Here is a 13603-nt window from a genome sequence, read left to right as displayed (position 1 = left end):
AAACAAAGGGACCAGGAAAAAAAGAACAAAATTGATCAAAAACAAAGAAACTTGACCATGAAATAACCAAAATACAACACTAAATGACAAAACAAACATTAAAAGCATTCAAAACTGACCAAAAAAAAAAACAAAAAAAAAATGGCCAGGACATGATCAAAATATGACAAACGACCCCAAACTAAAAAAATAAACAACTAGAAATGACCCAGAAAACAAGCAACAAACTAAAATTGTCACAAAAACAAATGAAAAATGATTAAAAGACCTAAAAAAATGACTATTTTCATCTTCTTTTGTAATCTATGTTCTCCTCCCCCCACTCTTCGATCCTAAAGTCATTTTCTTCAAATTGTTACATAACAATTGTTAATATATGGATTAAAGCAACAAAAACAATCTGAAGAGTCGTTTGGGCACTGAAAGAGTCGGCTCTCTTTAGTAAGTTGAGCCGAAAAAGCCGTTCCTCTAAGAGCCGGAATTCCTTTCGCTTGAACACACACCGGAACCAAAAAGGGGGAGGAGCCTCTGAGAGGGGGCGGGTAAAGCTATCTTGGAGAGTCAGCAGCAATTACCTTTGTGGGGCCCCCGGGCCCCACAATGAAATATTAACAATACATTTATAATAACATCGGAAGTACTTTTTATGAGAGTCATATTTTAAAATGAGTGATTATTGTCATTTACTCGCAGCGTCATGGTGTCATCAATCGACGGTAGTGGTTTGTTTTGTTCACGGATCCCTTAACCACACGAGTCGTTGGGGCACCACTTCCTGTGGTGTGTCTTGGGCGAGTACAGCCTGGCGGCACCCATACCTCTCCAGGCCGTTTTTTTTTGTGGTAGGGGTTTGCTAACCAACACTTGTATCTAGTTAAAACGAAAATATAAATTACTTCTATTAAAATGTGTGATTTAGTAATTGAATTAAATGCTCACAACCGGGGAAATGTGCTTTTTAGAAAATGCTACTTACAGTTAAAATAGCTTTTTTATGCTATGCTATTATACATTAATAACAGTAGGTAGCGATGTGGCAGGGGTTCATTTTTACGGCTGGTGAACATTTTATTTTAAAACTTCAGTAAATATTACTTATAGTTAGTTAAATGCAATTATACAGCCACGAATGTAGGTGGCAGTGTAGTTGCTGTTTCTTTTATAATTCATGAAAAATGGTTCAAAATTAGGCAGCATTATTAGAATACTAGTTACTGTGGAAACATCAACTGTTCAAAATAATAGCAGTGCAATGTGACTAACCGGAATATCCGTTTTTTGTGCTTTTTATTGTTACACACTAGACAAGTTAAAAGTAGATACAGTAGATTCTCAGAAAACAAACAAGACCCATAATTCATAATAGGCATGCTCCGAAGGCTGTGCGGTTGGGCAAATAGTTCAAAGGGGTGTGTTCAAAAATATAGCAGCGTGCCAACCAATCGCTGACTTAATACATTTTCCGGAAGAAAAAATAAGACAAAAACAGGTGTGAATCAGTTCGCGCCTATTTAAGGATGACGAAGCCAGCACAGGTTGAACATGCATTTGAGGAAAATGGGTCCTTCAAGACGCTGCACTGAAAAAGGGTGGTTTTTCATAAAAAAGTTAATTAGAGTGAAGAACCGATAAGGAAGTGCAAAGAATTGTTGGCTGTTCCGCTGAAATGATTTTCAATTCCTTAAAACGGGTAAAAAACAGACACACATGGAAGAAAACTCAAGACAGCCATTAAATGGACCGGAGAATAACCAAGATGGCAAAGGCTCAACCAATGATCAGCTCCAGGACCATGAAACACAGTCTGCAGTTACCTGTAAGTGCTGTAACAAGACATCTAGTCTAGTCATGTTTATTTGTATAGACCCTTAATCACAAGAAGTCTCAAAAGGCTGTACAGAAAATACACAGGCAAACGCAATTCATGTGTGTGAATATTGGTTACAAAACCAGGTGCGAGCAGAGTCCTATTGTAAAAATGTCACTAAATACTGCAAACCAGAAGAGTACAAGTGCATTTACATCTGCGTGGAGCAAATTTATTTTCAAGAATCCCACGCAAAGTCACTCTGTTTGAAAAAGACATGTGCAGGAGAGGTTACAATTCGCCAAGAACACATGAACTGGCCTAAAGAAAATTAGAGAAACATTTTGTGGACTGATGAAAATAAAATTCTCCTTTTGGGGTATAGGGGGCCACAGACCATGAGTGAGAAGACCCCCACACTCTGAATTCAAACCTTAGTACACATTGAAGACAGCAAAGCATGGTGGTGCGAGTAGCATTGTCTGGGCATGTTTCTCCTACTCTGGTGTTGGGCTCATTTATCGCATACCAGGGCTAATAGATCAGTTTGTGTATGTCAAGATACTTGAAGAGGTTATGTTGCCTCATGCCCTTGAAATGGGTGTTTCAACAAGACAATGACCCTAAACACACCAGTAGGCAAGTTTTTGGTCCCAAACCAAAAAAAATAATTTTATGGAGTGGCCAGCCCAATTCCCAGATCTCAATCCAATCGAGATCTTGTGTGTGATAAAAAAATGCTGTTTGTGAAGCCAAACCAAGAAATGTAAATTAATTGTGGAATGTTGTCAGGCTATCGTGGAGTGAAATAATTTTAAGGTGCCATACATTTGTTGGGTCTATGCCACACAGATCTGAAGCAGTTATAAAAAACTCTTATCATGCAACTAAATATTAGGACTGATAAATCCATCCTTTTTTGGGAAATACAAAATAGTTTTGAGTTAATCCAGTCAACAGCAGACACTGGTATCTTTTTAACACATCCCTTTGAACTATTTACCCAATTGCTCAGACTTCAGAGCGTGCCTATTATAAATGCTGGGTCTTGTTTGCTTTGGGAGAATCTACTGGTAACTTGTTTGGCATGTAACAATAAAAAAGATACTAAAACCTGAGATTCTGGTTAGTCACATTGCACTGAACAGCACAATAACAGTAATGAATCAGGTCAATTGGAAGACTTTATACAAAAAGGAAACAGCCTGTCAAATTATAAGCGACGCGAGACGCGGGTTCAATCCCATTCTCTGACAGAGAATTTAAGTCTTAAGCAATCTACATTACAAGTGCCCCAGACATTTTGTTGAACCATTTTCATACACTGTACATGCGTTTGAATCACATGTGCATTGTTTTTGATAAAATATAGCTGAATTTGATCGTCTGCCTCGTGTCCCGATTGGTTTAAAACAAGATCTTACACATTACAGCAGTTTTCAGATCACAAGTTGAACTGTACACTGTGTGCAGTGCTTAAAAAACAGATATTAATTTCATTAGCCATAGATTAATAAATTAAAATATACCGGCAAACTACCTACACATTTTCAGCTCAATGGAACTTGTACACCCAAGAAGCGATGTATTGTCCAGCCTATATTTGCCAGGCAAAATATTTTATTTGAGGTGATACATACTCTCTAATGCACTTAGGATTATAATCAAGTTCAGTCAAAATTGCAAGTAACAAAGACAATCTGCATCCCTCAGAATGTAGAATGTAACAGTACACATCACTCTAAAAGCCAATAGAGTAAAACGTCTTTTCAGTCTTGGTGAGATTATAATAAAATCCATTTGATTGGTGACACATAACAGTCAATGTCAGAGTAAACGTTATTTAAAAGTGGAAATTATACAAAAATAGAATACACAACTAGGGGTGTGGGCAGCTAATGTCGTTAGCTTCCTCTGCTCAGTCAAAGCCCTTTCACTGAATGCTCAACATAACCTTTGGCATTGTAACACGAAAAAAATGTCCAGCATTTGTTAAATGCACACAAGAAGGCAATATTGAAACAGTGAGATTTTGTTGTATGGCCCCAGGAATAAATAAAACACAAACTATTGCTTGCGAAGTGACAATCTGGCGTTTGATATACTCGAGTGAGGACACACCCACGTCACTGTGTCCTCCGAGTTTGTAGATCTGTTTTTCTAGCATCACTGTAGAAGGTTATCAAACACAGAGTCCGGGAGGATGGAGATCTTCAGCTTTTTCTCCGGCCAACTGAATTCTTTTGGTAGTTTGCTCTATAAGATGGGGAAAAAAGGTCGAACAAATCCAAGGTGAAAAGTGTAGAATATCTTTACATTGTACTTACATCCTCACAAGTGTTGAGATCGTGTAAATCCCCGAGCATCTGGTCCACAAACTCTTCAGTCAGCAATATCTGTGTAGGGTACACAGAAAGCCATTGGATTGAGTGTAGTAGATGAACCGGAAAATGGCTTAGGTAAGTAAAAAATCCCCAGTGCATGTTGTGGAAGCTTGGAAAGGATCTGAATCATGTGCATTGGAAGAAGCTCGAAAAAAAATAAAATTCAAAAACCTACTTCCTCATGTTTCTCAAGTGAGCTAGGATGTACACAGCTAGCAACAGGACATGAAAGCTGGTCTTAACCCTTGCAAGCGACCACAAAAGACTAAACAAGCTGGATACACCCTGAGCAGCTGAAAAGAGCCAATACCTGGAGTCAGAGCTGATGTCGGTTAATAACTTAAATGGCTATCGAGTGAAGCTACTGAAAAGGCCGGTAAAATAATTTGATTTATGAGGGGATTTTATTTTCTCAATGTACATAAAATATTTTTATACAGCGCTTTGAGCTGCAATTTGTTGCCGGAAAATCGCAATGCAAAAAAAAAGATCGATTGAAGAATAAAATTGTCAAATGTTGGCACCCTGAATAACAAAATCTGCTACGTTCACTCGAACGAACAAATGTGGAAGGCATACGACACTAAAGGATGAAGCAAGCTCTATTTACAAGGAGCAGCTAACAATACTAGCGGAAAGCCATAGCCTGCAGCCAAGTGGCTAGAAAAGGAAACAGGAGGGGAAAAAGTATGCCTGATTCAGCAACCACCACATGAAGGGCCCAACTGAGAAAGGTAAGTAGCTGGTAATTACTAAAAGCACCACCAGGACAAGCTTACTTCACAAAATAGGTCTTCTGTAGTAGTAAGATGGCACCCAAACATGTCGGCATCTTCAAAGGGTGTCTCAAGTTATTCAACGAAATCAATTTTAACCTTGCAGGTCCTTAAAAATAGTACATGTGTCTTTGCTTATTTGAATCAATAAATAATCTTTACACCACTAAGCTTGCTACAAAATACACACTGGGGCTTTTACAGAAGTTCTTGCTGGACTGCCATCTCTTTACACATGACTGCCACTTCTGGTCATAAGAGTTACTGCAACCGATGTCAAACTTTATATTGTGAGGAAAAACTTACAAGTACCCTGTAACAAACAGCTTGACAGAGGCCGCAAATGATGACAAGTCAGGACATGGCGGCATCAAGTAAAAGTTCCAAACTTCGTACAGCTCTTTTTGGTAAGTGATGTAGAGTGACGATTGTTTTGATTCTCTGTGGTGTTTGTAAGATTACCTGCAGCCAGGGTCCATGGGCTGCATATGGATGCTCTTCTGTAGCGAAGGCTCCTTCCACCCCAGTTGATACGAATGTAATGGCCGTGTCGCCGTTGATGCTGTTGAAAGTAAAATGCCGGCCGTGCAGCAGGCGCCCCCTGGAAGGCATCAATCAAATTCGATCTTGGTCTTTTCTACGAAATAAACGACTCCGAATGCCATTTCCCTAAGCATTATGTGTGGTACCGTAAGCAGAGGGGAAGCAGCGTGCCGGACTCTTGATTAAATTTCAAATGAACGCTTTCCAGTTGCCTCGTTCGCACCAACTCGTGCGGGACGATGGCTGTGGACGTTTCGCTTTCCAAGCTGTCCTTTCGACTTCTGGAAAGACGGAAAAAGGGAAGTATTGAGGAAATGCTGTGACGCGTTATTCATCAAATGTTATTACTACATAGTGTGTTACTGCGTTATTCCGCTACACATAATACATTTGTATGCTGAATTTCTCCTCATGGAGATATCTTCCCAAACGTGTACACTAGAAACCAAGCGTAATTTAAAAGTATTACGCAAAATACTCAAATCGGGGGGTCAGTCTACGCACACATATCTTTTTTGTGTGTCACCAGTAGCAAAAAGTAGGTAGTGTGTGGGGAAGGGGCGTGGCTTACACAGGAAAAACAAAGTCAATGGGGCAAACGGTAGCACAGAATTTACAGTAAACACCTGCTGAATTTTGGTCTTTTTATTTGAAAAATTATTTTTGCAATTAACTGTGCCTTGAACTGCAACCAGAAAAGGAGCCAAGAGACAACATGGATATGGAGTGTCTCGACTAAGTGTTTACTTCTACAGGTTTGTGTACACGTTTTCTATTTCTTTTGTCATAAAGCAGTTTTAGGGAGTAGTCTTCTATGCGAGTAAATACAGTAATTTGTACCTACTTTTCAGTAATCTAGTAACGGAGTTACTTCTTAAATTAGGTAACTAAAACAAATTAATCTTTTTTTCAGTAATGCATTCCACACTGGTATGTGCATACTCACTGAGGTCTGTCATGCCTGTGGCTGTTGATAGGGGGCAGTGGCGCTTTGGTGCTAAACTCCAAGCCTTTCCTCAAAGTCTCTCTGATCTGTTCAGTGTCTTTGTTGGAGAGTCTCCGAGGCTGAGATGTGACGCAAATGGAGCGACTGTCCTCGTCGTCCTCTGGTGGTCTGCTCAAATCGTCCCAGACGCATTTAGCACTGACACCGCTCAAGTTGGAACCTTCCGTCTCGATGCCTTGGTCCACTCGCTCCTGCTTGGAAGAGCAAGAAAAACGCAATCGTCAAGATATCAGCCCGCCGAAGTGCCATAGGGGGCGCCATATACTCTTGAACAGTAGACCCCCGAGATACGTCGTCGTCGCCTAGGGACGTTTTCACGTAACAGTGTGGAACCAGATGTTTTTTTCAGCCCAGTATTATGGGCATTTCCCCACTATATGACATCAGCAAAAATTATTTTGCATGCCAAAAAATAAAGATGCCCGTCCAGATCTATGAGGTAAAAATGCAACGGTGTCAGATATTTTGTTTACTTAAAGGATTTGGGAGCAAATCTATAAATAGAAAGACGGTAGGTTTATTAGCTATAAGTGCCAAGGCTTGGAGTAATGCTAATGGGAGAAGTAAAAACAAGGGTTGTATTGATAAAGAATGATCTGAAATGATCTGCATTTATATAGCGCTTTTCAAGTCAATGACTTCCCAAAGCGACATGTAACACGGACAAGCCGGGATTCGAACTGGGATCCCTTAATCCTAAAACGATCGCTCTACCTCCTGAGCTACTGCCGCCTAGGGACATCTTTACCCTTCCTAAGGAATATGGCCATTACAGATAGACAATCAGGACCATAATTGGAAATAAGGAGGCGATGAAGCAAAGGCAATCTTCACAAGTGGAAGTTTTAAAATCAGTTTCATTTTTAATTCCCCGTCTTCTCCCTCCTTTGCATTCACCTGCTACGCCATTTACCAGCTCAAGTAGCGTCACATAAAGGGTGAATAAAATGTAATTTTTCCTTTACTTGTATATTGATAATGTTTATTTAGTCATATATATGTACATTACGCATAAGTAGTACTTATTGAAATTTCCTTATCTGGGGTACTGTGGGTTTGGAAGGCATTAGCTTATCAAAGGTTTGTATACCCCACCATATGTCAATTTCACTTTGTGATCCCCACTTTAGAACAGATAAGTCGTATCCAGGGGGTCTAAGGTACGAGGTAAACCTTATTATCTCGGTTTTAACATATTCGATTATGTGATGATCTGATGGATTGACTGATAGATTATTCAGAATGAACTACCAATAATGATAAACATTTTAAAAGGAATTCCCCACATGATCTTATTTACACTAGAGAATTCCTTTTTCAAATGACCTTCAGCCTTACTTGTAGATGTGGATCAATGTCAAAGATGGTTTCCCCTCGCCTCATGTCAGTAATCAGCCAGGGACCGCCGGCGCTACAGGCACAAGAGCGGTCATTAGACCAAAAATTTTATTCACAGAGAAGTTTTATGGAGTCATTCTATAGGAATTCATATTGCAATTATCAAATATGAATAAAACGGATAGATCGACTGGTTTTTCACCCACTTAGATTAGTCATCTCATTCCAGACTCTTAGGCTTGCAATAGCAAAAATAAAAACTGTTGAAATAATTCATTGCTTCTTACTGAATATCTAAACAACCTCATTGCTGCACCGTGAGACGTTGAAAACAAGTAGGAAAGTATTTGCAAAAATTAGACGATACTGCATTGTTTTTCCTCAGGTCGGAAATTCTGTGATCAATATAGAACTACAATTTCCATTTACAACCACTAGGATAGCTTTAACTATACTTGTATTTTTTTCACTGTGTTCAATAGCACATTATAAGCTGCCTTTGTGTTAAACTCACACTGGAAGCCCCCGCATCAATTCCAAGATGCCTTGGCCATTCCACTGCTGGGCCGCCTGCAACTCCTCCGTACAAACGCCCACAATCTGCAGGCCACAAAACTGAGATCCATTCCATGTCCTCTTTTAAGGTGTGTAACATGCGAAAATACCTGCAAGAAGCTGACAGCGCCAAAGGGAGTTTGAATGGGATTCATTTGAGGGTCTTCTGTGAGCAACATATGCTGGATGCGAGATTCGCTGTTGTCTAGGGGATTGTGCCATGAGATGTGGTCGCCGCTGCAAAATGTATTTTCTGCAAGGTACATCATAAAGGAAAGAATTAGAATTCCTCATTTGTTTTAATTCGCGCTTGATACAATTGGAGCAGCTTAAAAGAGCAAGTAGCTGAAGTTGGTCAAAGCTGGAGTAATTGGCGAACTATAGCAACGAGTGGGAGAAGCTAATAAGACAGTAAAAAAATTGCAAGAGCAGAATTTGTCAAGCATTGGTGGAAGACCATTGGGAGGGGATTGAAAACGCATGAATTACAAGATTTGGGCAAAATTTGTCAAGCATCGGGACTCTGAATCACTAAACTTAGCGACATTAGCTTGCATGAACAGAAGTGGAAGGTGAATTACAATGAAGAATGAAGCGGCACTTCTAATAAGAACATTAGCGGTGAGCCATAGCCAGCAGCTAATTCGCTAACATGAGTGGCAAGAGAAAGAAACAGTGGGTAGAAAGTAAAATATGCATGAATCACAAAACTTGGGCACTATCACGTGCAAAGCTCAGCTGTGGAAAGTAAGTCATAGTTAAGTGCTAAAAGCACCACCGGGACAAGAAACCATCACAAAATGGTCATTCGAGCTTGTGTAGTAGTAAAATAATAGCTAAAAATGTTTAGTTCTTCAAAAAGCATCTTAAGTTCTGTAATAGTATAATTACAAAGGTCTAAACCTATGACTCTTAAAAAAAAATCATGGTCATGAGATGGCAAAAACAAATGTACCTTTTATATGAATGTATTGATACAAAATGTAAACGAATGAAGTATTTTAACCCCACTGGAGCTCACTATATATTACACACTGGGACTTTAATATTTCCATATGCTTGAGAGGTGGCATGCACAAGTTATAGGTTGGGTGTTTGACTAAATGTGTGTGGTCCGGGGCAGCCCGGGATTTGCTGTGCTCAGACACCAAGCCCCCCCCACAAACTAATGGATTCCAGCTGAAAGAGAGGGAAAAAAATGGCGAAACTGGAGAGCTTGGGTTTCTTCTAAAAATTATTACAACTAATATACTAATTTTAGAAGGATGCTGCCATGGTGTGAGCCATTTTCACAATGGGACTTTTAAAGCAATAGTTTTAAAACTCCAACACGGGCAAAAATAGCTTGAACACAGTTTACTGTCCCATGGAATTGTATAGCAATACAAAGGAAGGGGAGGCTGGAGGCGAGGAAGCTGGGACATCGGATGCTTCCTGTTTGTATTTTCCAAGTGTTTAAATTAAATAGAACGATGTCTGATTATTTTTGTTGTTCTGTCTTTCTAGATCATTATATTAATGGACTAAAGTAACAAAATGCTAAGAAAATTATTTATCTGATAAAACTGGTATCAATTATAATTTGTCATTCACTATCTTTTGATGTGTGTCAGTTTTTTTTTTCAATCACGTCAGAAAAGTAGCTTAAATATTCAAACAAACACATGCAAAAAAAAAAACCACGATAAAACAAAGGAAGTACAGTAATAAACCAGACCTTCTGTTGGCAGTCTCACTCTGGAAAGAATGATCCCAAAATTTTGAAATATTTGGAAAAATGCATTAAAACTAGCTTTCCTTTTCATGCTTGAAAGTAAAAATTAATCGGAAATGTTTCAGTAGCCAACTTGAGTTTTAACGATTTTTGCAAGCATGACCATGAAATAACCTTGATGATTGGGTATTGAGATCTTTACATGCTAGGGATATTTCGGAACCAAGATTTGGAAGACAAGTGCCAAAACATTTGAACTTCCGCTGTATTATTTCTATACAAATTCAAAAACATACACAACATCATCTGTGTGCTTTTCTTCTCACCCGATTGAAACACGTATCGAGCCAAGCCTTGCATGAGTTCAGCAGGCCAGGTCGGCGGCGCCGTCTCGCCCGTCTCTCTTTTCAGTCTAAAGGTAAGCTCAAAACCAAAGCCGCTGGGTTTGTCCGTTCCTGTGAATCTGACAAGAAAGCGGGTATGTTTTACATTTTTTGTATTTTACAACTTTAATTTTTCAACTATTATGGGATTATTAGGTGGAATACAGGATGCTTTGTGAAATGCCAAATTGGCAAACTATAAACCTGGTAAACAAAGTAACATGCAGACATGACCCAAGTAAAATCAGTTTAAATATATGCCAAATTTCTATCAAATCACGTCTTTACAGTACACCCCTAATACGACATGAATCCGTTCTAAGGGGAGAATCACAAAGTAAAATTGCCGTATAGCAAGGGGATAGTACCCTATAGTAATATGCAAATACATTTTGAACCCACAACATTAATGTTTAATTTACATATATTTGAAAAAATATATATACATGTAAAGGAAAATGATTGTATACGTTTATATGCATGTTTGTCAGTGTATAGATATGCATATATTTATATTTGTTTTGTAAAGGGGTGAGAGCTAATAAGATTTGCTGCTTCTTCTTTCTATGTCTTTTGTTTTCTATTACTTCGTTTTGTGGTTTATGTAGCTTCCTCATTCTTCTGTTTTCCATTTTTACATGTTTTCATTTCCCAAATTGTTTTGACAATGATCAAAGCCTTGCACTGCTTGTGATGTATATTCAGAATAAAGAAATTACAACATTTTTTGTAACTTTGGTGTGAATGTGACTTGATCTGGTTGAGTGGAGTATCAGGTGGACACAGGGGGGGGGGGAACATCACAGTATAAATAAAACTGATTTTAATACTTCTACTTGTAATGAATGTCGTTATTATCACCTCTTTATTTTTATTGAATAGGCCCCATTGTTGATTGTTCCACACATGCAACTTAGTGAGGGTAGCAATTCCTGCGCCCTCTTCACATTTCTTGATCATCACAAGATTCGGATCCGTGGTTATCATGATTTTGCGTCCTTCTTTGGCATTAATGCAAGCACAAATAACAATAATAAATACAGTACAAAAAGTACAGTATTGTTTTGCAAAATTGCAAAGTCTATATGAATCACACAAGATTGCGAATTGAATGAGGAGAAAAGCATTGTGGGAGTGAGTTCAGCCAATATCAGACTTTTTATGGGACAAAGAGAAGGCAGGCATAATAGAAACGTAAAAGATTTGTTGTTGATTGAATTTATCGAAGTTGAGAAACATTGCATGCGACGAGATTAGGTACGGCATTGATGAGATATTGAGAGAAAAATACTATAAAGAAGGGCCGAAAACGTATTCCACACTATTATGTGTAAATGTCGTAAGTTAAAAAGGACGATAAAAACTCATAATGTTGGGATATGATATATTGAAATTGTGTGTTTAATTGCTGTTAAAAATGTCGAAAAAAATGGTTAAAACGTCGTTTTGTCAGATATAACAAAATTGTGAATATGCTTAATTGCTGTTAAGATTGTCGAGAAAAATTGTTCAAACCTCAGTTTATTTGCTGTTAATAGTGTCAATAAAATTGTTCAAACCTTAGTAGGAAAATAAACATCTCTTTTAAAAATATGTCACGTTTGATGGTTAAATTAGGAAAACGTTGAAAATATTCAGTCTGTATGGACTCAAATTGGTTAACGTATAATCGGCCAAACACAACCCAGTTCAAACGTCTATTTTATGACTAAATGGAGTCTGAAACGGACCAGATTTTGATGAATACTTACTCGTGAACTCTGTTGTCTCCGTAAAGGTCGCTGAGTCCAAAACTGATGTAGTGCCAATGCTCCTGGACGTCCTGGGCTGGACAGCCCGGATTTCGGTACATACTAATATAATCTAACGGGTCGGGACCACCTAACCTGCAATGGCGTACAAAAAAACGTTATTTTTTTTAGCCGTGAAGGTTTGTAAAAAGGAAAAGTTCTACGTTCGATACAAACGCGTAGCTACATTGTTAGCTTGGAAGCTAACTTTTGTACTTTCACAACTGCTAAGCGAATTTGAGAAAAATGAACGAGTAAACAACGAAATGAAGAGTTTTACCCACCAATATTTGACAATAGCTGTAACTTGAAGCGGGTTCGCTTGGTTGGGATACAGTCGCCGACATTCCCCGTAGATAGCCTGCAGTCCTTGGGGGAAAAGGGAAGGGAGACCGTGCGCTTGGGCACCGCTGTTAGGCCGTACTTCATCCATGCCACGGCCGTTAAACAAGCCTTATTTGACGGAAAACAAGGACTTAATGACAAATATTTTACACTTCTTCAGAAAAAATAAACTTTTAACTAAAATGATAATGTTTTTGGCCCTAAGCTGCTCTGAAAGAAGCTCACCGCTTCAGCCGGATGGGGCCCAGCCTGTTGCGCATCCCCTTCGAAAACGATAGTGATTGGTTGGTGGCATGTAGTGACGTTGATGATTGACGTCCTTGATAACCAATGAAATGACTTGTTGCGTTTTTACAATACAGCGGAAACTCGGTTATCGACCATAATCCGTTCCAGAACCCTATTCGAAAACCGATTTGGTCGATCACCGAAAATCGTTTTTCCCATTAAAAGTAATGTAAAATCGTTTTAATCCGTTCCAACACCCTGAATGTTTAACATGAACGTAAACATGAAGCTAACCCAGGCTAATCGTACGTTCGCGTTAGCGTAATCTTCCGTACGAAATATTACGCTAACATGAACGAGTAAAAATAAAAAAAGGGATTATGAATAGGATTTCTTACCTTTGTGGTGGACGGTGGGCAGAGAAAAATCCTCAAAAGTTTTTCAACCTCTTCCAAAACTTGCGGCAGTTGCTTGCTTATAGCGCTAACTTCCTTGGCCGCATCACTCGATTTCACAGCCTCCTTATTCTTTACTATCGTACTGATAGTAGATTTAGCCATCCTGTATTCACTAGCAAGATCGGAAATTCGTACACCTCTTTCATAATCAGTTATTATGTCTTTCTTAAAGGCAATAGTTGGACGAACAACTTGTCTTTTTTCACCTGTCCTGCTTGCACCGACCTTTTTCGGAGGCATAATTAGAGGCTAAAACACCCATACGCCGCTCAGCAT

The 13603-nt window shown here is 38.9% G+C and overlaps 1 protein-coding gene across 3 annotated transcripts; it reads right to left on the bottom strand.

Annotated features, from left to right (window-relative positions):
• Nucleotides 1–2017: 2017 nt before the first annotated feature.
• On the bottom strand, nt 2018–12945 carry sufu (suppressor of fused homolog (Drosophila)). 3 transcript variants are annotated; one of them, XM_088351703.1, is made up of 12 exons: nt 12867–12945; nt 12581–12749; nt 12258–12392; nt 10450–10586; nt 8520–8662; nt 8369–8454; nt 7855–7927; nt 6457–6710; nt 5657–5791; nt 5430–5568; nt 4135–4203; nt 2018–4063 (listed from the first exon to the last, which is right to left on the bottom strand). In XM_088351703.1, the coding sequence occupies exons 2-12, from the start codon at nt 12727–12729 to the stop codon at nt 3974–3976; spliced, it is 1410 nt and encodes a 469-aa protein (XP_088207829.1). In that variant the 5' UTR covers nt 12730–12749; nt 12867–12945; the 3' UTR covers nt 2018–3973. The 3 variants fall into 3 exon arrangements, with proteins under 3 accessions (XP_088207829.1, XP_088207828.1, XP_088207830.1); XM_088351702.1 differs by having other exon boundaries at nt 12581–12919; XM_088351704.1 differs by having other exon boundaries at nt 6457–6707; nt 12581–12919.
• Nucleotides 12946–13603: the final 658 nt, after the last annotated feature.

Source organism: Urocampus carinirostris, chromosome 13 (genome assembly GCF_059441175.1).
Source record: "Urocampus carinirostris isolate Australia breed hairy pipefish chromosome 13, RoL_Ucar_1.0, whole genome shotgun sequence".
Classification (NCBI taxonomy): Eukaryota; Metazoa; Chordata; class Actinopteri; order Syngnathiformes; family Syngnathidae; genus Urocampus; species Urocampus carinirostris.
This window is presented reverse-complemented; position numbering and strand designations above follow the sequence as displayed.

Bases quoted from the DNA above. Each gene is read 5' to 3' on its own strand.
- sufu (XM_088351703.1), bottom strand. From the start codon at position 12,729: ATGGATGAAGTACGGCCTAACAGCGGTGCCCAAGCGCACGGTCTCCCT. The intron at 12,393-12,580 runs GTGGGTAAAACT...ACGCCATTGCAG, and splicing joins ACAGCTATTGTCAAATATTG to GTTAGGTGGTCCCGACCCGT. The intron at 4,204-5,429 runs GTAATCTTACAA...TACCCTACACAG, and splicing joins CCCATGGACCCTGGCTGCAG to ATATTGCTGACTGAAGAGTT.